This window comes from Corvus hawaiiensis, chromosome Z, assembly GCF_020740725.1.
Source record: "Corvus hawaiiensis isolate bCorHaw1 chromosome Z, bCorHaw1.pri.cur, whole genome shotgun sequence".
NCBI lineage: Eukaryota > Metazoa > Chordata > Aves > Passeriformes > Corvidae > Corvus > Corvus hawaiiensis.
Window position 1 is genome coordinate 32,657,734 of NC_063255.1, and position 24,914 is coordinate 32,682,647.

The following is a 24,914-nucleotide window of genomic DNA, read 5'->3' on the forward strand; positions in this document are numbered from 1 at the left end:
CCTGTTTCCCCACATTATCAAAAGAAAATGCATTTGTTCTCCTCTATAACATTAATACAGAATTTAAAGGGTTATTGGGAAAATACACTGCTTTCTCACAGTGGCTTTCAGTTCTATTCTTTAAAGACAGCAGTTTTCCAAATTTGTGCCATCCAGCTGTTGGCATATTTCACAGGACCACTCCCCAAGGAGGTTTCTCCAGAAGCTCCGCAATTTTTACAGAACTGTGAGTTAAAAATGGCTTGGAAGGGAAGCCTTTTCTTTACTTGACACTTCCCCAGGGGATAAATTCTGTGATGTAGTGTAACTACAGGAGGTCTTGAACACTCAAAATTTACTCCCCTCTTGTTGCAGTTGTGATGGGCTGGAGTGCATGTGTGTGCACAAGTCCACATATGTGTTTACACTGATATTGCTGTAGCATGACTCTGGGGGAAAAAAAATGAAGAGTTTGCCTTCTCTTTGTGAAAACTAAGTAGTTTAGAATAGAATGAGTAAAAGCTATCACTTTGCTGTTATAAAGAGGGTAAGATGAAAAAGATGCCAAAACAATTCCAAACATACAGGTACCCAATTTCCCACATCAGATGAGTCAACTACTAACCTCGACAGCAAATATTAGACATTCAATTATCTTTCTCTGCCTTTTAACTCTAGGCCAGCAGACATGATACAATGCATTCAATGCATTATATCAATTTCTTCCAAAAACAGTTTTTGCAGGACAGAAGTCCTTTTGTTATTCTCAGTTTAAATAATTTGCAGTGTGTTTAACTGTATTTTTACCTGGCCCCTTTTGGACTTGCCAAAGGACACCTAGGATGGCCTGCTTAGAGTTTCAAGTATATGGTTAACCATCTGTGTAGGGTGAGAGAAGGAGAAACCTAAACCTAGACCTAGACACACCAGCTAGTTCCACCTACCGGAGTGCTTAGGAAAGTGCTTAAGCTTAAGTCTGCAAATACTCCCAGTGATGTTCAAGGAATTTCAATGCATTCCTTAAAGGTCAATGTGCGTGTAAGTAAGCTGGAAGATCATTTTCCTTTCAGTGCTTAGCTGTGGACACAACAGAGTGAAACACAGACACGGTGCTCCCAGAACTGCCTGTAAGGGGTAAGAGGGATTGGATAAAACTTGCTGCTGGTGATTTTGACCCAAATGCCCAGAGGAAGAAAACCTTTCATCGCTGATTTAAGGGGAAAAAAAGCCATGATGAGCAAGTCAACGACAGGATACCACCTGTAGCAAAATCACCTGTGCATTTGAGAGGAAACATCAGGCAGAGCAGTGGACACCATCTCACCTACCCACTACATGTCCTCCTGCCATTTCATCTCATTTCCATGCTATTTCCCTCCTGTCAGTACCATGGAGGGACCTTTAGGCAAGCTCACCATGGTGGCAATCACTTGGCACAACTTGTCACTGGAGACAAGTCTGACTTTTTGGGAATCAAAAGGGAAACAGATGCTAAGAACTCAAACTAGAGACCCTGGACAGAACAGGAGCTATACAGACCTAGCAGCTTACTTCAGCTTTAATGGCACTTGCATTCAAAGTCAACTTGAAGAAACATCCTGGAAGCCTATAGTGAACCATGAGAAGCATTTAAAAATCCACAGCAGGACTAAGTAATCCTCAGCCATCTTTGGTGTCCTGGGAATCTGTCTTTGCACCTCCTCTCAAGAGGAAGCAATGCCACTGGCAGCAATTAATTCCATACCTTTAAAACAAAATGCCTAAATGAAGCTACTTCTCTCTCAACAGCTCTTAGAAATTATACCCCCTCCCTTGCTCTTTTTTTGTGGACAGCAGCGAAGATGACATCCCCTTAACAACAAGGTCTGCCTTCATCCTGCTGTTAGGTACAACTCATACTGCAGGCAAAGAATCAGTTTCCCTCATGCAATCTGCCTGGAAATTCAATTGTTCCCAGCCTGGAAACTGGGCTGATTATTGTTATCAGCTTCTAAGGGTCAGGTGGGAGCTAGAGGAGGGATGAGAGAAGACAGCAAATTTGGGGATGGAAGCAAGAACAATGACTGCTGAGACCAACGCGTTCTGGCATTTATGGAACTAACATGAGCCTCCAGGGGGACCTTGCAGCTAGGATGAGGGATGATGGTAGCATGGTCCCTGCAAAGAGGCTCCTCACCAAGGTGAGGTGGTCTTCACTGTAAGTGTGAGGACAGAGTGGGATGAGAGACATCCTCACTCACACATGGGAAAAATAACCAAGGCATATCAATGCCAAATAATCCAGGAATGGACCTGAGTTAATGAGACAGTTATCTATTTTACAGCCCTCTCTCTGACCTTGTTTCAAAATCCTCCCTGCTCTGGCATCAGATTGCTGTTATTGCTCTGAAATAGTTTTCCAATTTCTCACCTTGCAGAAATTGCACTTCACAAAGCCAGGAAAACCTGTGCTTATCATCACTTTCAGTCTGGTTGATAATCAGTTTATTTTTTTCCACAGTTAATATTACCATCCAGCATTTACACTTAGCCTTTTGTACGCTTGCAGTACCTTCTTACATGCCACGAGCAACATGCTTAAGTAAAAGTTGCATTTAAATCAATATGTACCAAGATAAAAAAGATTAGGCTAGGACTGCTGGAATCGACAACACTAAGTCTGGCAATAACTTGCTCAGAATGTCTGCCAGACTAGAAGCTTGTAACAGAAAAAAACCCCCTCACCCAGTAATTTCTGCATTCATCTCATAGCTTTTGGTTGAACGATAGCCCATCTTTCAAAAATTATGCCAGTCCTCATCTCAGATGCTATGAGGGACAGAAATCCTCCACATGCCCAGGCAAGTTCTCCCTCTGCACAACTGCCTTGACTTTTAAAAGCACTGCCTTTTAACTAACCCAACAAGTGCACTGGCAGCTGCATTCATCCTCTAGAGCCTGACAGAGAACACACTCATTACAGAGCAGTTTGTACTTTTGCATTTCCAGTCCACTCTTTCCAAGAACAGGGTCAACTAGCAGTTACTATGTTTTAAGGTTTGTTTTTCAAAGGCTTAGCTAACTTGCCCTAACGTAACTTCTCTTGAGATGATCAGGACACTGCTCTAAAGCTGTCATGGATCATTGCAGACATACAGCAGAGGCCAGAAACAAGAAGGAGGCACTGGCTGCCCTGGGACACCAGTTTTTACAGGTCGTATTGTTCCCATTGGAATGGGGAAGCTCTGCATGAGAGGTTTCTCTCGTTCTTGCAAAGGTACATGCTGCCCTTGGAAGGAGCCTGGTAGAAAACCGTACTAATAAGACCTTTTCTCTGAGGGTCTCTCAAATCCTGCCAGTGACTCTCCCTGGACCTGCAGGTCTGGCACAATGGCACAACTGACATCTTCTCCAATGCCCTTCATCCTGTATTCACCCTGTTGAAGCAGCTCGTGCCATAGGGCTGGCTGCATAGTTCCAGTGGGACAGCAATGTGCCTGCTACCTAAAAAGACCCTTCGTCTTTCTATTTCCCCTGCAACAGACATACCAGCAATGCACAGTGCCCTCCAGGAAACTTGTTTTCACAAAGGGAAAGGAATCTTTTTGACATTAAAAAAAAAAAAAAGGGTAAGTGACAGGTTTGTGATACCTGTATGTTATGGCCATGTGTTAGAAGCCAGGGTGGTTTGAAGAGAGAGGTTAGACTGAGAGTCAGGAGACTCTGGTTTCTGTGATCAGACTGTGATCTGTCGTGACCTTGGACATGCAAAGACTGTATGATCCTAGGCAATGGGCGCTTGTTCCACAGAAGGCGGTTTGAAGGACGGCTAGAATAGAACTCAACGACTGTGATGACACAGACATCACCAGTTTATTTGGTGCAGTTCAAGAGGACATGCAAAAATATATTCACAGAATAACAGGGCCACCCATTCCAAACGTAATACAGTAATGCAGCAGTTTTCATTGCTGTTTCGTTTACAGGTGCAATATGGCACTGATAGAACAGCCCCCTTTTTCTCTTTTCTGAGTCCAGTGGACTGCCCTAAAGGAAAACTGAATAGTAGAAGCCAACTAAGTCATCACTAAATCCCACTAAAATATCACACCTGCATGTGCTCACACACATACACACACACACACATACACACCAAATCTCCAGAACTGAATTTAGAATTCAACTCTTCTGGCAGTAATGGCAGTGATAACAACCCCTATCTATCACCTCTGCAACTGGATGTTACTCGGGTGTCTGTTTAGTCACCTTAAGTATGCATTCATGCTTCGGTAGCTGTCTTCAAAGGGATTAACCATTAGCCATAGGACATGGCATGTGGTTGACTCAAGGGTGAAATGAAAGCTGTTAATGCAGGAGAAAGGCATTAAGCAAGGCTCAGCCTGAGTCCATGCCTGAATGCCAAGCCCAAACTCCCTGACCTGGATTCCCCCTGCTTACAGAGGTGGAAGGACCATCACCTCAGAAAACCTGAGGAAGAGATGCACAGAGAGACTGAGTAAAGGCTCCCAAGTGAACTGTCACAAAGCAGATTAATATCTCCCTCTTCCTCCCTGACCTGTGAAGCCTGTGGACTTGGTTGTCAGAGCTAGGATTCAAATGGCCCATAGTGAACAAACTACATAACACGGTCAATTTCTCCCCAAATCTAATGCTCCCACAGAAAATTACACAACCAGAAACGCAAAACCAGACACAAGCAGTATTCTGTGCATAAATGAAAAAATAGCAGTTACTCAAGACAGGAGGTTATGTTATAGATCTCTATCGGTCCCTTATGAAATATCTTGTTTTACTTTTCCTTTATTGTTTTTTATTCTTCGTTAACAGATACAGAGCAGATGGGAGGGACAGGAAGAAGTGGAAAAAAGGAAGGAGAAGGATGGAGGGATAACAGAGAAGAAAGAAAGATGGAGAAAAGAAAGGAGGGAGAAAGAAAAGGATGGAAGAAGGAGGCAAAGGGATGCATAAAAGGACAGCAGGACGGATAGAAAGGAGGATGGGAAGAAAAAAGGGAAGGAGAAAAAGGACAAAGGATGGAAGAAGAGAGGGACAGAGGAAGTGTGGTAGGAAAGAAAGAAGTGAGAGAATGAATGAAAAGACAAGAAAAGCATCCCTGTGACCTCACACTAGACGATTTAATGCTCATATTGCATGAGATCAGAGCAGAGTGTTTCTCAGGGCCAAAGTCTCCCTCACAGCTTCTCTACCTGTTTACCGCACATGCACTGACCCTCAGCACAACACAACAGCCTTAACAACCCCTGCTTGAACCATCCTCTGATACTGGTGAAGCACCCACAACGCCAAAGGACTGAAGAACATCCTCACAGCGGATGCCTCCCCCCCGGCTCAGCACGAGGGCCGCGGAGGGAAGGCGCGGGGGCTGCGGGTCCGTCCCGCTGCGGAGCTCCGCGGGCAGCAGCGCTCCCGCCGCACCCCCTCGCGGCCGCCGCGGGCACCGGCAGCAAAACCCGCACCCCTCCTCCAGCGCCGCTTCCCTTCCCCGCAGGTCACCAACGGCTCTTTCCCCCTTTCACTGTTAGTTCGATTGTTTTCTTTATTTTTAAAGCAGCACTTTCACAGCCGCCTCCGCAGGCAAGCACAGCAATCCGTCTCTTCTCACGGCTGCGCTGCCCCTGCTGCGCCGCCGCAGCGCCGGCACCGGCACCGTAACTCTTCCGATAAAAGCCTGCCGCTGTAGATTTTCTAGACCTGCAACAAGACCCCCTCCCCCGCCGAACCCAGGGCTCCGTGTACTTGAGGGAGCAACTGAGGGTTAACTCAAACACCTCAAGCACATTCGAGCAGCTCTTTGCACAACCAGAATGACTCATACAAAATACTGACACTTGGTTTGTTTTCTTGTATCATAACGGAACACGATAAACTATCAGTACTGTTAAAGGCACATTCACTCTTGTTACTTTTGGAATGTTAGCAAAACACTGATTTGGTAAGAATTCATAGCATTTCCAGATCCTGACACTCTGAGACAATTGTTCTTCACTGTTTTGCTTTTGGTTATAAGCACCTGCCTCAAAGGGGTATCAGATGCTTACACATAGACTGAAAGGGGGGAGGCAGGGGAGGAGAGATGCTTGGAAGAAAGTTTTCCACAGCTCTGCATTTAACTCGCCTTACTTTAAGGATGACCAATTGATACTTAAGAGCTTAAAGTAGCATGTGTTGTCAAGGATGCTCAGTAGCTTCTCTTGTGATTTTTGTGGCTAGACATTCACAAATCAAGCACCCAATAAGTTTTTGTGAAAACTCAGTGGCTTTGATTCAAAAATGAGCTTCCCCAAATAGTGAGTGCTGAAGTATTCTGAAATATCAACTGCATAGGATCTTTTTTTCTTTTTTTACTTATGAGTGCTGTTTCAAACTGTTTCATTCAACCTTTTTCCCCCCTTCCTTTTCCAGTTACTGCCTTTCCAGAAATCTGAGAAGCCCACAATTACAAATACACAAACTCAGATTTAAGAGTTCGCTCGCAAGCTTTGCCAGAAAATTGAAGTTTTAAAATCCATGCATAGCTTAGCAGGCTTTGGCATATCTACACAAAAGATGAAAATTTTGCTCAGCCATTCCCAGCCATCAATATTTGCACAAAGTTCAAAACAGTTTCTGGATTTATTTCACACGGGGAATGTCTTTCTATACACATGCAGTATTTACTGTACAACTGTACTGGTATGTTCTTACCATTCTGTTTGCATTCCCATGGCTGCAGTCAAGTAGTACTTGTAGTGTTAATTCAAAAAAGTTTGAATGGTGACTCATCTCATTTATTCAAAAAAACATGAACGCACTCGCATGCTTTTTAAAGGATTCACACTCAAAATTGCTCTGAAGATTGTGTGGAATGTTTGGAGAATCCAGGCATTGCACACAGGTAGAGAGGCTTTCCTCACAGAAAAATGTACAAGCATACCAGCAGCACATAAATATTTTGGACTGGAAACACTAAAAGAAGTTGTCACTCCTTCTAAGCAACAGTTTACCTCTAGAAGTGGACAGGTTTTGCCAGAAATCACAGCTTTCATTTCATCTCCCAAACTTGTCTTCATGTTAAAACAGTGATCTGTCTTCTGATATCTCTTTATGAATATTGAATATCAACTTAAACTTAGCAAGCCTCAGACTGAGCTCTAATCCTCACAACCAGCCCTCACCTGCAACTTGGTCTTTAATACGACCAAAACCATTTCTTCCTCTGGCAACCAAGCTTGCTACCAGGATACAGTCAAAGGTTCTGCTCAGCCACACTAATCTCATCTGAACTTTGTGCTGTTTATTCTATCAAGCAGTCTCCAAACTCTGACATTTTATCTAATTCTAAATTAAACCCACCAGGAGATACTTATTTTCTATGTCAATGACCGCAGCCTCTCTACTCTGGGCTCTGTTAAGTGCAGATGTGTTCAGAACAACACTGCTGTCTGCAGCGAGGTCACTTCACTGGAATGATGATTGAGACCCATTTGATGCCCTTCCCTCTTCCTTCTCAGTGTTTTGGCACCAGATGCTTGTGAAGCCTTGCTCTTCTTACCACTAGAGAGTGGCTGACAAAACCCAAGGCCAGAGTTCGCAGCGCTGTCAAGTCTGCACACATCAAGGTGTTTTCTTTAGAAGTACTCCACATCTTCTCACACTTCGTCCTTTCAAGCCCAGCAACCTTGCCCTAGTCTTCTCTGCTAAGTAGAACCACCTGAAAACTCACATTCCCCGAGATGTCCGGAAACACTTGACAAAGAGGCTGGGCAGCTGATATGCTGATACCCCACATTACTGACAAACACACAGCTTCCACAGAAGGATTTTTCCAGGGCTGACTCTCACTGCACTAGCCCCATGTTATGCAGTCCAGCACTAAGGCTGGGCAGGCAGAAGGTTGGGCTGACACAGGTTCAAGGGCCTAAGCCCTTGTGCTCCTGCTCTAACAGCACCCTAAGTCAGGAGCAGTGCCTCTGTGAGGGGCAAGTCTGGAGACCTTGATTCCCAACCTCAGCTTTCCTGCATAGGCTTTCTCTGCCCAGGCTGGATGTATTTTCTGTGTGCTGGCAATGCCCTAGGAAGCCCTGCTGGCAGATTTGTTGAGCCTGTCTGCACACTCAGTTGGCATAGCAGTTCAGTGATAAAACTTGGAGAAAAGTCCGTTTATAATACTCTCTCTTCAGTTTTCCATCCCTTGTATTTATCATGGTCCAGAGTGCCCTGCTAAAGGAAGATATAATCCCTCCAGGCTTGACACAAGCCAGACAACATCAGTTTATTCAAGACCACTTGTAGCGAGGGAGAGTAAATATTCTAAATAATTTTAATGAAAAAGAAACCATAGCAACATAGATCTCCTCAAACGTTTTTAACGGAGCCCAGACTTCACCTGGGCAATGGAAAACATGAAGATTTTTTTGTGTTACCACTGTGCAGGTGAGCAGAGAAGGCCAAACCTCCTTCTTCTTTTTTTTCCAATAACTAACTTTGTTCTCTGATAGCAATTCTGGAGATTCTGGCTAAGTTGCGACAGAATATGAAACATTTTTTCATACCCTTTCTTCCCAACTGACAAAACTGAAAATTTACCCATGCTTCCAGACCCAGGATTGATGTGCGTATGATATACTTTGCCAGCCAAAAGCAAAGTAAGTTGCAAGAAGCTATGGTCAGAAAAAACTGCACTAAGCAAAAACCTGAACACCACCTAAGGACTTCTGTGCTAGTGTCAGAGCTTAAAACTGAGGACAGTCTGCAAGCCACTCTTCTTCACAAGGAAGACCGTAAGTGGATGAAAACTCCTCATAGAAAAGAACACAACAGAGAAATTACAATTCTTGACATAATTCAACTAAAGAAAGGAGGTAACTAAAAGCAAAACTGCTGCAGAACCTCTCAGGCTGCACACCCTAAACACAGCAAATGACAACAGATATGGCTGCAAAACTGTATTAGCGAAAAGGAAAACTGTCAAAAGTCTTCCTTTCCCATCAAAGTCAGAAGGTCTTCATATTGTCCTCAGTAAGTACTGTTAATCAACATGAGTAGACTAGTAATTAATGCAAGCTCTAATATGCTTGAACAGAAAGAATAAAAGCCCATGGCATGAAATGCAAAATTGCTCTCTTGCTACATTTTGCATCAGTCTTTCTGCTCTTTCTCTTCTAATTATCAGTTCTAGTTCTAAATGCCCCTCAAACCAGATAATACCCTTAAGTAACAGATTAGATAAAATCTATGTTACATTTCCAGTGTGACATTATCTGATTTTGAGTCAAATTTATAGTGATGCGTTATGATGTATTTCATTTTCCCATTAGACAGACTACATGGATTAGCTACACATGTGAGCTATCCTGCCACATACACTCATCTTGGAAGGAATGGGATTTTTATTACATAAGATAGAAGAATGTTCAGTTCTTGCCCACACAGGAAACTTTTGACTAGTAATGTCAGGTATGGATGAAGGCGGTACTCTTTCATACCTATAAAAACATACTGGTGCTTTGCAGACCTGAGGTAAGCACTTGCCAGAAAACTGGATTATTTCTGGTTTAAACACTGGCATATTTTGGTTTAGTAGAGACTTAGCCTTCTGGAGTTTTAGCAAAGCCTTAGGAGCTGGCATGATCTGAATTCTGCCTTGATGAACCTCAACCTACATTTGCTACCCTTCAGATTTTCAGGTGAAACACTCACCACGGCAGACATAATCCAACCACCAGAAGTGAGAATCAACCAACACTTAGATACCCAAACTTTAGGTGCTATTTACCTGCATGGATTTTTCGGTTATTCTAGCTCACTTCTACAGAGAAAGAAGACCATCTTCCCAACAATCTCTGCCTAGTTTAGACGTTGACTTGGTTGGATTACTCAAAAAAATGCCCTCTGGTTCTCAGCTCCTTTCACTACTCCATCAGCAACCTGCTCCACTGGAAAAGGAAAACTGCACAACAGGACACAGAAAGCTCTCCTACATGAATGGGATGGGATGCTATAGAACTCTGAGGTGCACAGTGAGAAAATGGGCCTCCTTGGCAGATCTTTCCTATCACAAATTGTCCCACTTGTCACTGTCTTCCTGTTTTCTGTCAGCCACAAAAACAAACAAAAAAACCCCCAAACACTTCAGACAGCCCAGCTGTGGCCGATAAGTTTGCCAGAGGTTTTAATGTTTTAATGCCAGAGATGGTTAGTTTTAGCAGGAGATGCTCGCACAGTGTAACATCATTATAAAAATCCAGTGAAAGAGAAAAAGAAGATCAAAAGAAGTGTTAGTCTCTATCTTGGCATAACAAGGGAAACCTCCCCTGCTGTACCTGAAACTTGTTCACAGCCACTGCTGAGCAGAAGCTGAGTGAGCTGTGTCTCCTAACACAGAGAGGGTGCATTGGGCAGTGCTAGTTTGTAAAGATTAGTAGCCCAAAGGGATATCTGCTGCTGCTGAATCACACACATCCTCCCTGAGGGCTGATGACTGAGGTCTAGAGCAGCACTGTGTTGGCCATGATGCACTAAGCAAAATTAATGTAGGTATATTTAGAAAGTTTTACCCTACTGGGCTTTATGTTAATTTGGCTGTTTGGAGAGGAACACAACACAAAGGGGGGAAAAAACCCCCCAACCAACCAAAAAACCCAAAACCAAACCACAAGCAATTGACTGCTTTTCTCATGCTTCTTTTAAAACAATTTCTCACAAGACCCCAAAGAATTCAAAGAAATTGGTGAACAGTAGCTGCAGATACACATTGCTGCTGCAAAAAGCTAAGGGTATCCATAGACACTGCTAGGTTTTCTGATAAACTAGGTGGCATAACACAAGGGCTCTAGGAAAAGCATCATGCACTCATACGTGTTTGTACTGCACTAGGAGCCTTGATCCTGACTGGGGCATTTGGCTGACAGGGATAAGTAACTATGGCGAGTGGGGCAGCACGCTCAGCTCTGGCCCTTCCTTTGGGTCCTGCTTCTGGACACCTACGGAGGACAAGGGTATCACTGGCATGGATTCTTGTGCTTAATACTGAGGAGGTATAAGAGTAAAACACGTGCTGCTTAGTGAGCGAAATGTCCTCTCTGATCATCCCTGAGTAAATAGCTGCAAGTTTAGACAAAATACCCCATATGAAAGTTGGTCATCTGTTCAACTACGCTAAGGAAGGGAAAGGAAGGGACAGAAAATGTGTTTTGTAACAGGAGAGATAGTCTCACGCCCTCCAAAAAATGGAGGGGGGGGGGGGGGGGGAAATATGAAGAAAGCAACAGCTGACCGAGAGCCTCTCAGGATTTCGGGGCCAGCGGGAGGGAAATAGGGCAGCAGACCGAACCACGGTCGGACAGTCGAGGAGCTCCCGGCAGCGCCGCCGCCTCCGCCGCTCCGGGAGCTCGGCGAGCAGCCGCCGCGGGGCGCGGAGGTTCCGCCGGGCCGGGCAGGCGGCGGCGGGCGCCGGGGATGTGTCCGCTGCGTGCGGACCCGCGGCCGCGGAGGGTCCGCGCGGGGTGGCCCCAGCACCTGCCGATGGGCTTACCTGTGGTGGACCCGGGCGCCTCGCCCTCCTCCGGCGGAGCTGGCTTCTTGCCGGGCCCCTTGCCTTTCCTGCCCTTCCTGCCGTTGCCGGCTTTTTTCTTCTCGGCCATCCCGGCTCCGGCCGGCACCGCGCTCCCCGCTGCCGCCGCCATCCCCGCGGTCACCCCCTCTGCCGCCACCGCCGCCTCTGTCGGCTCCCGGAGCGCTCGAGGCTCCAGCATCGCTCTTGCCTGCCGCCTGGGACTTGCAGCCGCGAGTTCCTTGGAAGTTTTTGGAAACTCCTCTTCGGGCCTTTTTTTTTCCCCTTCACCCCCCTCCCTCCTTCTCCACCCCTTTTTTTTTTTTTTTTTTTTTTTTTTCCCCCGCTTTCCTTTCTTTACTACTACTAATAAACTCCAGCCCAAAACCACACCCCCTCGGCACACGCCTCACCAGCGCCCGCCCCGGGCACCCCTCTCTTGCTCTCGGGAGGAGCCTGCACGGCCCCAGGGTGCCGGGCGGCCCCGGCCCCTTGCCCCGGCCCCAGCCCCGGGGAGGGCGCAGGCACCGCGGCCCCGGCGGGGCGGGGCGGGCAGGGGCCGGGCAGGGCAGGACGGGGCGGTGTTGCAGCCTGGAGCCGCCCCGCCGGCCGGCGCTGCCCGGGGCGCGCTGCGGGCGCGGGTGGCTCTGCGGGCGGGCAGCCTGCGGGCGGCCCGGCGCAGGGTCGGAGAAAGCCAGAGGCGGGTGCGGTATTCATCAGGGTGCTGACATGCTGCCACTTAGGCACCTGCTTAAGCTGAGGCTTCCGCCTAACCTGCGAGGTTACCGGCAGTGCCGCCTCCCCCGCGGCGGCGGGGGATGTTCAGGGGACGGAGGGTTTGCAAGACTAGCGTGCCCTCCCGCACCTGGTGACTTGCAAGGGGGTCCTGTCCCACACTGTCCTCACTGTGGGTCCGTTTCTACTTTGGTATCTCCTTAAGGGGCTGGTCCCAGAACCACCAGTTCTCACAACCAACTGCAGTCCGCAGACGAAACTGCCCCCAATACAGCTATACCCAAGACAGCTGTGAAGTAACGGGTAGCAGTGCAAATGCACCAAACTGAACTCCACCATCAGCTGGAAACCTTCAGGAATCTGTATATAATTGCTCAGCTAACCTGAGCCATAGTCCCTGATGGTAGAAATAACTGTTACCTGTAGGACTCTCACTTACGCCATTGAGTGGAAAATACAGTACTCAGAAGTTACAGAAAAGATCTATACAGACTACTTGAAGTCTCACGATGCAAGGTTTTTTCCTGGAAAAGTCATGAAATGTGGAAAAGCAGATGGAATCAGAATCTAAAACTAGGCTTGCTACTTCGCAGTTCTTAGTGATTTCTCCTTCTCTTGGGGGGACTTTTGCATGTCCTTTAGACATCAAAAAATGACCATCATGCGCAAAAGAAGTTTTAAAATTGTTTTTCAGCATTCTTGGACTGAAGACATTAAAAAAATCTTCCCAAATCAGGCCTAAAAAAGACAAAACAGTGAAAAAGAAACATATATTGAGTTCCTCATCTTCTTGGCTGAAATTTTTGGGCTCAGTTTTTTCAACATACTCTCCTGGAGCAAGAAGCTCTTGAAGAAGCAGTGGCAAGCCAGCATTTTGTTTTTTCAGCACTTGGACTTTGAAACAAACAGAAAAAAAGCCCATTGTTGGTCTAAGTCTTCTCTGTATGGTAAAAGAAGAACAGCGAACAACATGTACTGCAAAACATCAAGGCAAAAAAATTATACTTCCTAAGTGGCCTGGTGATACAACTTTAGTGAAAAATCAAATCAAGATGGGAAGGGGAGGAAGGGGAGAAGACACGGATACAATTCTTGACACAAAAAGTTACAGATGCATTTGAGCCACATTTTGCGTTTCTTGACAGACAGCGTTACGGCATCCTTTCTCAAATGTGCTGAACCGAAGTTGAGGGGATAAGCCCCAGGCAGGGCGGGGAGAAAAAGTAAGCCTCACGGAAGAACAGCTGGAGATGGGGAGATAGTGCTGGCGGCAGTAGCTCGGTTTTTCCTTAAGGGGTCACTACTTAGCAAGGAGGGAGCCTACTTCAGCAAAGCGTAAGGGATTCTGTTGGCTAACAAATTGTACTTTTAAATAGTCTCTATATAACCTGGTCTTCTGTACTCTGAACAATCTAACTACTCAAGCTTTATCTTCAGGCTGTGTTCAGTATTAAACCATCATTCCAGGGAGTTATCAGCACTGAGGCATCATGAGCAAGACACAGGGTGCACCCCCACAAAAGACCCTGCTTTTGAGGGTGAGATACTGTGGAAAGACCCCAGCAGCCCAAGAACACATTCAAAATGACAGCCTAAAAATGAAACTCCAGATGAATTCCTGCACCTTGTCTGTTAGAAGTGGGAAATTTCTCAGAAAAACATACCAGAAATCTGTTCCGGAAATAAGCCTATTATTCCGAGAAGAAAGATTATAATTCACTTTATACAATGTGTCATAGATCCACAGCTGAAGGGTGTGATTTACTTCCATATACACCAATGCCAAAGAAGGTGGTATTGCTTACGGCACGTAAGTCTGCCTCTCCTCTGCTGTTGCCATCTGTGAGATACTTCAGCAGGGTAGGTAGCAGCTGATTTAACACCATGTTAACCCAGCCATTTTACCCCCACATTTGCAGAACTGTGGTAAAGAGCTGGCTTGTCAGAGTTCGGTCAGAAAATGCCCAGTGTACAATAATCTTCTGAGCTGATACAGCACAGTCCAATCTACTGATCTTGACATACTTTTTATGTTCCGGCAGCAAAGGGCCACTTTGGACTTCTTTAACTAGAGAGATGGGACCACTTACATAATTTCAGTGGAGTGGGAACACTGAGTGAAGTAGCTCAGGCATGTTGCACAATCTTATAAAAATTGCACAGTTACTCGCAGAACAGCAGTCAAACTTTCATGTACATCAGTTCATCATAGGACAGGTAAAAAGGAGTGCTGCCTACTTGTCACCAATACACAGGTAGAGACTGTGTATGTAGCTTTTACTCATTCATCTCTTTGCTATTTCCATGTCAGCTTCTTCAGTTCAAAAACTAAGCTCTGCCTATGCCCAGGCTCATCGTTGGTAGTCTGGCTCTTCTGGACCTCTGTACTTTATGAACTTAATTACATCATGTGAAGTGAATGCAGAGTGCTGCTAACTCTACCTTTTCACTTTGCCATCTCTGCAACATGTAATGCAAGCTAGAAGAGACAGATGAGTCAACAAAAATAAATAATAAATAAATAATAAAAAATAAATAAAATAAATAAACTAAAATAGTGCTCCAGAGTAACAAACAGTTGAATATAATTTCAACAACCTGGTTTTCTTTTGCTTCTAAGTTCATTTTTACAAATACACTTTAAAAGGGGCCTAATTACAAATACTTTGAAATTGCACTGCCTTACCAAGAGAGCAAAAAATGGTTTAAGACTATTTTTTTTCTGTACAGAAAATGTACTCATTTAACAAAATCAGTTCTTGAATTAATAGTTAAGTTCATGGTTTCACCCTGTTCTCTTTCTCCCCTTAAACTGGGGACTGCCATTTTCTTTTTATTCATTTTGTGCTCCTTAAAACCCATGAAGGCAAGTGGAAGACAATCTGCATAAACTTCAAAACTGCCTGTTGCCCTCCACCGGTAGCAAGAAAAGAGTAAGAAACATCATCCTAAGCAGAATGAATGGGAACTATGTATTAGAAATATAACTGTGAATGAGACACAGTCTTATCTTAAGTTTGACTTGAAATTTTGTCAGCAGCTAAGCACCAGATCTTTGACATCAACTCAGCTGAGTGAGGACAACAGTACCTTTTGTTCTACTGACATTTTGAAGATGCAAATCTTGATTACACAGAAGTATCCTAACAGTGGTTTAAAGGTCAAGGCAACATCTTTGGCAACAGCCGCAATTGTGACAGGTGATGACGTCCCATTAACGTCTCTTTTCAGGAAACGGCACATTTCGGAGTTGTTTGTACATGTATCTGTATATATGTTGCTATAAAACAAGACCTGGCCTCCAATTTGCCAACAATTTTAAAAGAATCAATTTGTGAAACTTCAGGAAACTTTCACAACAAGATAAATGGGTACTTTAACATTTAATTTTTCAGAACTTTTTACATCACCCAGTCACAACTATAAACATATAAAAATATATATAAATATATACGCATATACACACACACACACACAATGCAAGACCATTAATGTGCAAGACATTGATGCTGTTTGGTGTGGGCTGAATGTCTCTACAGACTACTACACACGGGAAAAACATCATTAGTTATAACCCAGGATATAGCCTCTGAAAATAACTAAGCAAAAAGGCATGGAATGTTAAAATTTATTAACAGGAATAATTTGGCTGCCCCTATTTGAATCCAAACTACTCCAGCACTGGCAGTGAGGACTGCTCTGAAGATTGACAGCTCTCTCACTTCATTGATGTGACTACACTGACTCATGTTCAGTCCAGACATTTTGCTCTCATGGAAGTGAATCCAAACTAATTTTTTAAATGTGTATTAAAATTTCATTCAATTTCTGTGTGGATATTCTAATTCAAGACTAAAAAAATATGAAATTAGGTTCAGATCAATTCACTTGATAAGGTAAAGAAGTCTAATCACATTAAAAGCAACTTTGATTAAAAATGCTGAAACAGAAATTTAATGTGGTTTAACAATTTCACATTAAATGCATAGCTGTTTTGAACCCAGACTCATTTTTGTCTCTGTGGACAGGAGTTTAGTGGCCAAGCATGATAATCCCCATTGTCCTGGTGCACTCATGAGGGACCAACAGGTCTTCCAAATTAGACTGGCACACTCTGTGCATAAATCCATGGTTAGTTTGTACCCCATCACAATCAGCACCCTTATCTCTGTGGAGACACATCTCAGAATGGATGTTGGTCCCAGCCCCTTCCAAGCCTGCACTCTCATGATCAGCAATCTCAAACTGTGCTCTGCCAAGTGAGTTTGGTAATGCTGTTTCTGTCTCTGGGCCATCATGTCACACAGTTATGCCTTGTGTGGTCTTAGCACGATGTGGACAGTAGAGTTCTGGCTTCTGTCATTCCCTGCAAGCCCTGTCTGCTGCAACCACTGGCCTGTACTGCAGTAAGCTGACTGAGTGAGCACTGGCACCAGCCTGCATCCCTGCCATATTGTGGGAGCAAAATTTATGCTCCTGGCAGGGTGCAATTTACCAAGGTGTGTTATTATCCCAGTGTCCTTGATGAAATCAGCTGGCTAGTCTGAGGGGTCTCCAAGGGCTCCACTTTGTGCTGCCTGTGCTCCACAGGCTCTGTGAAGAAAACTTCCTTTTGGAAGCAATCAGTCCAGCACAAGCACTCTGGAGCATGTTCTGCCCACACTGCCATCCAAGGTGTTTACAGCCTTCTCCATGAGATTATCTCAGTGGTATGCAATCTCCAAGATACCTCATCTTCAAAACACCCCTGTGGCTGTGTGGCAAAGCTGCTAGCTTCTTTCCGTACAGATGGAGAACAGGTCTTAAAGGGTATTTAGACCAAGCAGCTCTCAGCCTTGGAGCTCCAAACTCATCATAATCTGATCATCAACACAATATCCTGAGTCAGACACACAGGCTTCACGTTCATCACCTAAGGAGCGTTCAGTGTCTGATGGTGGGAATCACAGCTGCCATGTCTGCTAAGCAAGAAACAAACAAAGTGTTAACAATAAAACAAGATTTCTCACTGAAGCTTTAGAGGCTTTCAACTCCATGCGGCAAGGAGGTGCCTTCACAGCCCCAAAGTGAAACAAAAACACCAGAGAAAGAGAAGATACTATTTGAAAAGGATTGTAACAGGACTGCCTCCCTCCTGCCTGTGCTTACAGACCAGTGGTGAAAAATGTCCTCTCCCCAAAAATAAGAAACCTGAGCTCAGTTTCTTCATGTCCCTGAAGATATGCAAGTGCACACCTCTCATCTCTCAGGAGACAGTCAGGCTCTTAGGCAGCTTTGCCAGAAATTCTGGACTGGTGAAATACTTTGGAGACCAGGAGCTGGAATTGAAACCACCCTTTCTTTCACATAAGCTCTCAGACCACTACCATGCTTTCTTTCTTTGCCTCTGTCCCAGTACGTGGTGGGGCAACTCTAACTAGACTGACTGAGGATATTCTCTTTTTTAAAATACCAACAAGTCTAGCACCACAGACCACACATGTAGATACACGTTTTTGTATGGATTTCACTGAGAGCTTAGCTAGAAGTCCTGCAGTCAAATGCAGAAATTGTTTGGATCCTTTCCATCATTCATATACAAAATGAAGGATGAGACTTCCCCTATGTACATACCTACTCACACACACATGTTCAGAGCTACTACAGAACTTCCCTGATTCAACTGGAGCTTTTGCTCCTCATGAAAGTCAGTTAGATGAGCAGCTGTAAACACAAATATATTGCTTGTGGGGAGAGAGCTCTCTGTGTGGGCTTTGTTTTCCCCATAACCCTTCTTATTTAAATCCAAAGAAAAAATAGAGTGTTAGGGAGGATGTACAGTCACTGCAGCTTTGTTTTAAGGTTTTTCATCCAGCGAGAAAATTAAGATGTGTCTAATCAAAGCCTGAACCAGTGGTAAGATTCCCTGCTGTGTCTTATCTATGTAAGAAATATATATCGATAGCTAGCAAGTCTTGACTGTTTAGCTCAGGCTTCAAAAATTTGTGTGATTAATTGCAGTGTGCCTGGTTAAATCCATGGTTTAGCAGGCATTATATCAAGCACAGGAGTATTTCTATAACAATTCCTTTGCTTAAAGCCAGACACACACTTAGGTACCTTTCACAAATGGGGTTTGGGAAAAACTGTTCTTTCAGAAAGTTTTCATGCCTTTTCCTTTCTAAATAAGTAGAACTTTGGGTAAAGTGTCTGATATGCCATTCCTCCTATCAAAGTTTCTCGGCTGCAACCTTTACTGAGAATTTTCTATGAGCAATATGTTGTTTTCACTGAATTGTTTCAGAAAGTTGCATGCATTTCCCATCACATCCAAGCAAAAGATAATTTTGGTAGGCTTGCCTCAAAAAGAGAAATATAGTGTGCAGGGGTATCATTTCATGCTGTGAAATAAGGATTGAAGTGAAAGTTTAAATAGGAAACTAGTCAAGTGGTAAATTAAAGCTCAGGGAAATCCAGTTATTTCAAGCCTCAAAAAATAATGTTTTGAAATTGTGTTTAACACAGTGCACTGGTGGGTAGGGTGAGGGTGGGGTTTACCTGCAGACAGGCCAGACTAAAAAATGTGTATTTGTCTGTTTTGAACCCTGCCAACCATAGCAGGCAGGGAAGATGAGGGGGAGAGGAGTGGGCAGAGGGAGGAATGTACCCCAAATACATCTGGGGGCTCAGTAGCTATCCTAAGAACATAGTACCTGGCTGAAATACAGGAGCTGGAGGCACAAATCCAGAAAATTGCTCTCTACATGCCTAGTTCTTGTAATCTCCTTTAGGAGCCTGCTCCTGGCCAGTATTAGAAAATGGATATTAAGCTGGATGGGACTTTAGTTTGAGCCAATATGACCAGTTCAGTATTCTTCAACTTTGCATTCAATTAAACAAGTGTCTAACGTTTCAGGTCACTATGAGCCTTCATTATATTTTAAAAATACTTTAGTGATCTGTGAGTGCTGGTTTAGAGTTCATATAGGAACTTGTTACTTCTTCCCAGACTAATTAGTTTCCAGTTCTTCCACAAATGCAGAGACATAGTGTGAAGTCCTGTTGCCTTACCCTTCTGTCACAGTTAAGGTGACTGGACTCTCACTGTCACTGTCTCCTAGTTCCTAATTTTGGGGCATCAGAAATTACCAAGCTATACACCTAATAAAAGTTGGCCAAGGGGGAGTTAAAACTATATTTTAAAAAGTTTTGATTTGGTTTTTTTTTTAATGGCTTTGCAAAATCATGAATGACAGTAATATGAGTTGAATAGTGGTGGTGGGAAAACTGAATTCACCATAAAATATCAGACAAAAGGCTAAATATAACTTTGTTTGGCAAAAGATGTGGTAAGGAAGGTAGTGAATATAATGTGAAAGTTGAAGAAAAATCCAGAGGTCAGACCCCTGGGGTTTCAAAATTTGTAAAATTTGTATGGCTCCTTTGAAGTCCATGGAAATAGTGATTTTCATGCCTGAAAATTTGTCCCTAACACATCATGGCTACTTCCAGCTGATCCCTAGTTTAAAATATATAGATAACAAATAGTTTTCTGTTTGCTGACTAATTCTTCCCTTTCTAAAGGAAGTCTGAATATGGAGTCAGGCAGGAGATCCTCAGCAGTTTAAGTGTTCTGATGTAATCACACTGGTGTGATTTCCTCTGTGGATAAAACTTTACCAAAATATTCTTTAGACAGAACTCTTTCCAGATCCTCGGGTCATACACACACACACACAAACAAAATAAAACTCAGAAGGTGCTGTGGGACCACACAAATCCCAGTAAACACAATACTTTAACATGCTTGAAGACCTAACTACATATATATTTAGGGTTATTTTGGATCACTGAAAAATTTCTACACACTGTACTGCCAAGTTTCAGCACTTAAAAACACAAATAACCGGAATCTGGGTACTTCCTTTTGGGGCAAAGTTTTTTAAAACCTTCATTAATCCTACCCCTATGAAAACAATGCAGAACATAGTTGTCAGGGAATAAAATGTGTGGTGCCTCTGTCACTAAATTCTTTCAAGTGGTTTTAATTGACTCATAAAACATTCAAAACCCAGCCAAGACAGGAATCCTATTACCCTAAATGTACTGGTTCTATACAGCTTGCTAGTAAAGCACTGAAGATTGTGGGAGCACCTCACCAAGCAGAGAAAGAAAGTATTTTAACAGCAATTCCTCCTGCAAGTTTACTCATGAGTTACAATTGACAATGAATGTGCTATTCCACAAGCTCAGACCTTTGCCTGTTCATGATTAACCCACAGAAAGACTGCAAATATGTTTGTAATAGGGAAGCATATGAAAGTGGTATTTGTTAAATTGATTGCTATGTGTAGCTCTATGTGGGCTTATTATGCAAATACATTTAATTCTGTAGTTTGCTCCTGAACTATCCACCACAGCTGCCACAGAGAATTTGGTAATCTGGAGTCACCACCTCAGCTATGGGACTAGTAACCAAATTCTCCAAGTTTATATCTGGAGATGGGAAGGTAACATTTATAATCAAAACCAAGGTCTGAACCTAGTAATAGGACAGACAACAGCCACTGTTTCCACTCCATACTGACCTCTATTCTCTTTAAAGGGGTATTAACTCTCCTGTCTTCTGTAAGATTTCATTCTGCAGGTAAATGGTGGTCAGCCTTCTATTAGCATTCATTAAATTTGACACTTTAATTGTGTGGTATCTCCAGAGAAAAAGACTCTATAGAAAAGAGAATACAATTGACCAAATCCTGATGATTTGATAAAAATCTGTCAGTGGAAGCTATTGCCATGAAATATTCTGGGTTGTGCCAGTGTTCCCACTGAGCACTAGTGATAGCAATATATTGCACAAAGAAAACTAAGAGAAGACATTTTGGTCAGGTTTCTTCACAAGGGATCACTTGCCCAGGGACACTGACCAAAACAACCAACTCCAAAGGACTTTGAGAGACTGAGCAAGTAAGTCATACAAGAAAATTATCCCTGGGGAATGCACACTTCCAATGCAGAAGATTAAGATTTACCAAAACAATACCTGCAGTTTTCTTCCCTCAAGCTACAAAAAATAACAGAAGACTTCTCTTTCAATATTGTCAACATACTGCTATTCTCCCACTGTCAGTATTGTCAATACACTGTTATCAGGCAGCAAAGTAACATGTATGTAAAAATGAAATTATTGTCACATCACAGAGACTGAATACAGGGTAAAGAACTTAAAGGCAATTGAATTTCAAACACCAAACTCAGCTGTTTAGTTCTCAGTGTTGCAGGATCATGGCAAGCAACAAAACAAATTGGAGTCATTCTACTCTCAGCCTGTACTGCGAGGAAATTGGAAAAGAAAATCTTGCGTATTGCAAATTCAAGGGTTTGGGAGCTTGATGGAAAGCTGGGTATTTATCTGAATTGCCTGAGAAACTGCCAAAACAACTTTTCAGTAGGCTGACTTGTGAGGGACAAAGAGAAGGAGAGAAAAAAATGAATGGCAACCCAAAAAATTCATGCAAATATCAGGTAGTTACAGCACAGCTTTTTTGTGCCATTCCAGAAATATGAACAAAAACCAGAATATGAGACGAAGGCAGGGAACAAAAGAAAATTGGCAGGAAAGGAATAAAAGCACTTCTGCACTCTGTGCAAGAGTCCTGAAACTCTAGGCTGTCTAGTGCCACTGTGCTCTCTTTCCCTGGCTGCAGGATGAGCAGCACTCAGCATGCCACACGGCCTTGCAGGCTTCCCCATGTGCTCCTTTCAACTTCTGGAGGCACAACTGGAGTTCTCTCAAGTTAATGGCAGGAAAAAAACTAGGTTTAGCCTGTGTTTTTTAAGCATCTTCTGAAAAACCTTACTAGAGCCTCACTGTACAGACAGTTACCATTTAACAAAGTGCAAAGTAATGGATAAAGAAATCTCTTGTGTGCGTGGGTTGAATTGCAGTCTGCAATGGCAGATGGTCCAGCAGGTGCATGACTTGTGTACAGCAACAGGATGCAAAAGATATTAAAGAATCTGATGAAGTGTCTGATGGTCAGGGACACCTCAAGAAAATAAGTCACATTGATACTGATCCCAGTGTTCTGGCAAAAATGAGTAAGTAATGAGAGAGCTATGCTGAGTAAAGTGCTGAGAGCGAGAGGATAAGCTGGACTAGTTTGGAGGGAATAATTAACTAGAAAGAGTTGTAATAAAAAATCAAAATAGTTAAGGATCAGCAAAGCAATCAAATGCAAGTGCTGTTCTCTGTGAACAACTGGAGAAGGCAGGCCTAGTTTTGGAAAGTCACTTTTCTGAACTTACTGTAGTTTCTCAGGTAAGCTAATGGCTTTGGCAGGCTGTAATGTGATGAAGAGAAAGAAACTGTGCTGTGACTTCCCTTGGAGCAGAGAGTGCCCTAGCACCCAGGCTGACCTCACACTCTGCAGCCTAAGTTGCCTGAGGATCTGGATGGGGTGGATGCAATGAGCAGTCTGACAAAAGATAGAAGTATCAACTTTCAGCAGCTTTTGGTGTCTGAAATGTCTGGAGAGTAGTGTTCGGTCTCCTGTGGTTCCAGTGTAGCTCTGTACAAATGCAAAATTTGCTCAAGAGGGAGGAGCTTTCTCACTCCCATGTGTTTATCGTCAATAAATATCCTCCCTGTTTAGGAGGATATTTTCAAAACCTTTAATTATCTGAATTTTGGGCTGGAGGTGACAATAAAAAACCTCTTTTGCCTCATTTCTCCTATGTTCTCTGAGAGCCTAAATATTCTTCCAGCAAAATTCCCCCTTGCGTCTCCATTTCTTCCAGTTTGTCAGTACACACCTTTGTGTGTAAGACAGCTGTTTTGCTCTTCCTCATTCTGCAAAAACCCTCGAGTTTTTTCTTTTTCAGGGAGGAAATGCTCATGGCCTGGAAACTGCTGATCCAACCTCTCAGCTGAAGCTGCACCCACTCACCCAAAAGAAAATCCAACCCATGCTTCAGACATTGCATGTAATGTTTACAGGTTGTGGTTACATTTAAAGCAGTTTATCTTTGTTCTTACCAATCAAAAATGTGAAGAATTTACAGCAAGTTTAAACAAAAAGGTGGGATATGAATCAGCTTCTTCAGTCATCTGTGGTTTTATATGGTCAATTAATTACTATTTACTCTAACATCCATAGATGCCTTCTGGTAATCAGCAAGGAAATGACAGTGTTCACCTCCAAGAAATAGTAGCTCTGCACAGAATGACCTGGGAATCCTGGTGGACAACAAGCTGTCCATAAGCCAGAAGTGTGCCCTGTGGCCAAGAAGGTCAGTGATATCCTGGGGTGCAGTAGGAAGAGCATTGTCAGCAGGTTGAGGGAGGTGATCCTGACCCTCTACTCAGCCCTAGTGAGGCACATCTGGAGTGCTGTGTCCAGTCCTGGGCTCCTCAGTACAAGAGAGACATGGAGCTCCTGGAGCAGGGCCAGTGGAAGCAATGAAGATGATGGGGTGAGAGGAGTGCCTCATTTGTGAGGAAAGGCTGAGGGAGCTGGGCCTGTTCATTCTAGAGATGGGACAACTGAGAGGGGACCTCATCAACATCTATGAGTATCTGAAGGAAGGGTGTCAGAGGATGGATCCCGGCTCTTCTCGGTGGTGCCCAGCAATAGGACAAGAGACAATGACAGAAACTGATGCATGGGATGTTCCACTGGAACATGAGGAAGAACTTCTTTACTGTGTGCATGACCATGCACTGGAACAGGTTGTCCAGAGAGGTGGTGGAGTTTCCCTTACTGGAGATATTTAAGAACCATCTGGGTGAGATCCTGTGCCAAGTGTTCCAGGGAGACTCTGCTTAACAGGCAGGTTGGACCAGGTTACTGTGGTCGTTTCCAACCTGGCCCATTCTGTGATTCTGTGGTTCTGTGAAAGTGAGGTGCAAGGTCCTGCACCTAGGCCAGGTCAGTCCTAGACACACCTACAGACTGGGTGGAGAAGTGATTGACAGCAGCCCTGAGGAGAAGGACTTGGGGGTGGTGGTGGATGAAAAACCCAGCAAGACCCAGCCAGGTGCACTCACAGCCCAGAAAGGCAATGGGATCCTGGGCTGCATCCAAAGCAGCGTGGGCAGCAGGGCACGGGAGGGGATTCTGCCCCTCTGCTCTGCTCTGGTGAGACCCCCCCTGGAACACTGCATCCAGCTCTGGGGTCCCAGCATAAGGACATGGAACTGTTGGAGCAAGTCCACTGACAGGTCAGGAAGTTGATAAGAGGACTGTAGCCCCTTACCTACGAGGACAGACTGAGGAAGTTAGGTCTGTTCATCCTGGAGAAGAGAAGGCTGTGTGAAGACCTCATAGCAGCCTTCCAGTATCAGAAGGGTCCTACAGGAAACCTGGAGAGGGACTCTTCATCAGGAACTGTAGTGACAGGGCAAGGAGTAATGGGTACAAATCAAAAGAGGAGAAATGCAGGTTAGATACTGGGAAGAAATTCTTTCCTGCGAAGGTAATGAGACACTGGAACAGGTTGCCCAGGGAGGTTGTGGATACCCCAACTCGGCACTGTTCAAAGCCAGGTTGGATAAGGCCTTGAGCAACCTGGTCTAGTGAGAGGTGTCCCTGCCCATGGCAGCGAGGGTTGGGACTAAATGATATTTAAGGTCCATTCCAGTCCCTTAACATTCCAAGATTTTATGATT

General features: G+C 44.1%; 1 protein-coding gene across 6 annotated transcripts in view; it reads right to left on the minus strand.

Moving 5' to 3' along the window:
- The window catches only part of NRG1 (neuregulin 1), a 432,712-nt gene that overhangs the window by 262,311 nt on the left and 145,487 nt on the right, over positions 1-24,914 (minus strand). For 3 of the 6 annotated variants that reach the window (XM_048291884.1, XM_048291883.1, XM_048291877.1), the window contains exon 1: positions 11,513-11,806. The exons of 1 other annotated variant lie outside the window; for it this stretch is intronic. In XM_048291884.1, coding sequence (XP_048147841.1) covers positions 11,513-11,732 — 220 coding nt within the window. In that variant the 5' untranslated portion in view covers positions 11,733-11,806. Of the gene's footprint in view, positions 1-11,512; positions 11,808-24,914 lie in introns of those variants that run through there. 2 more of the 6 variants (XM_048291881.1, XM_048291886.1) reach the window with 2 other exon arrangements.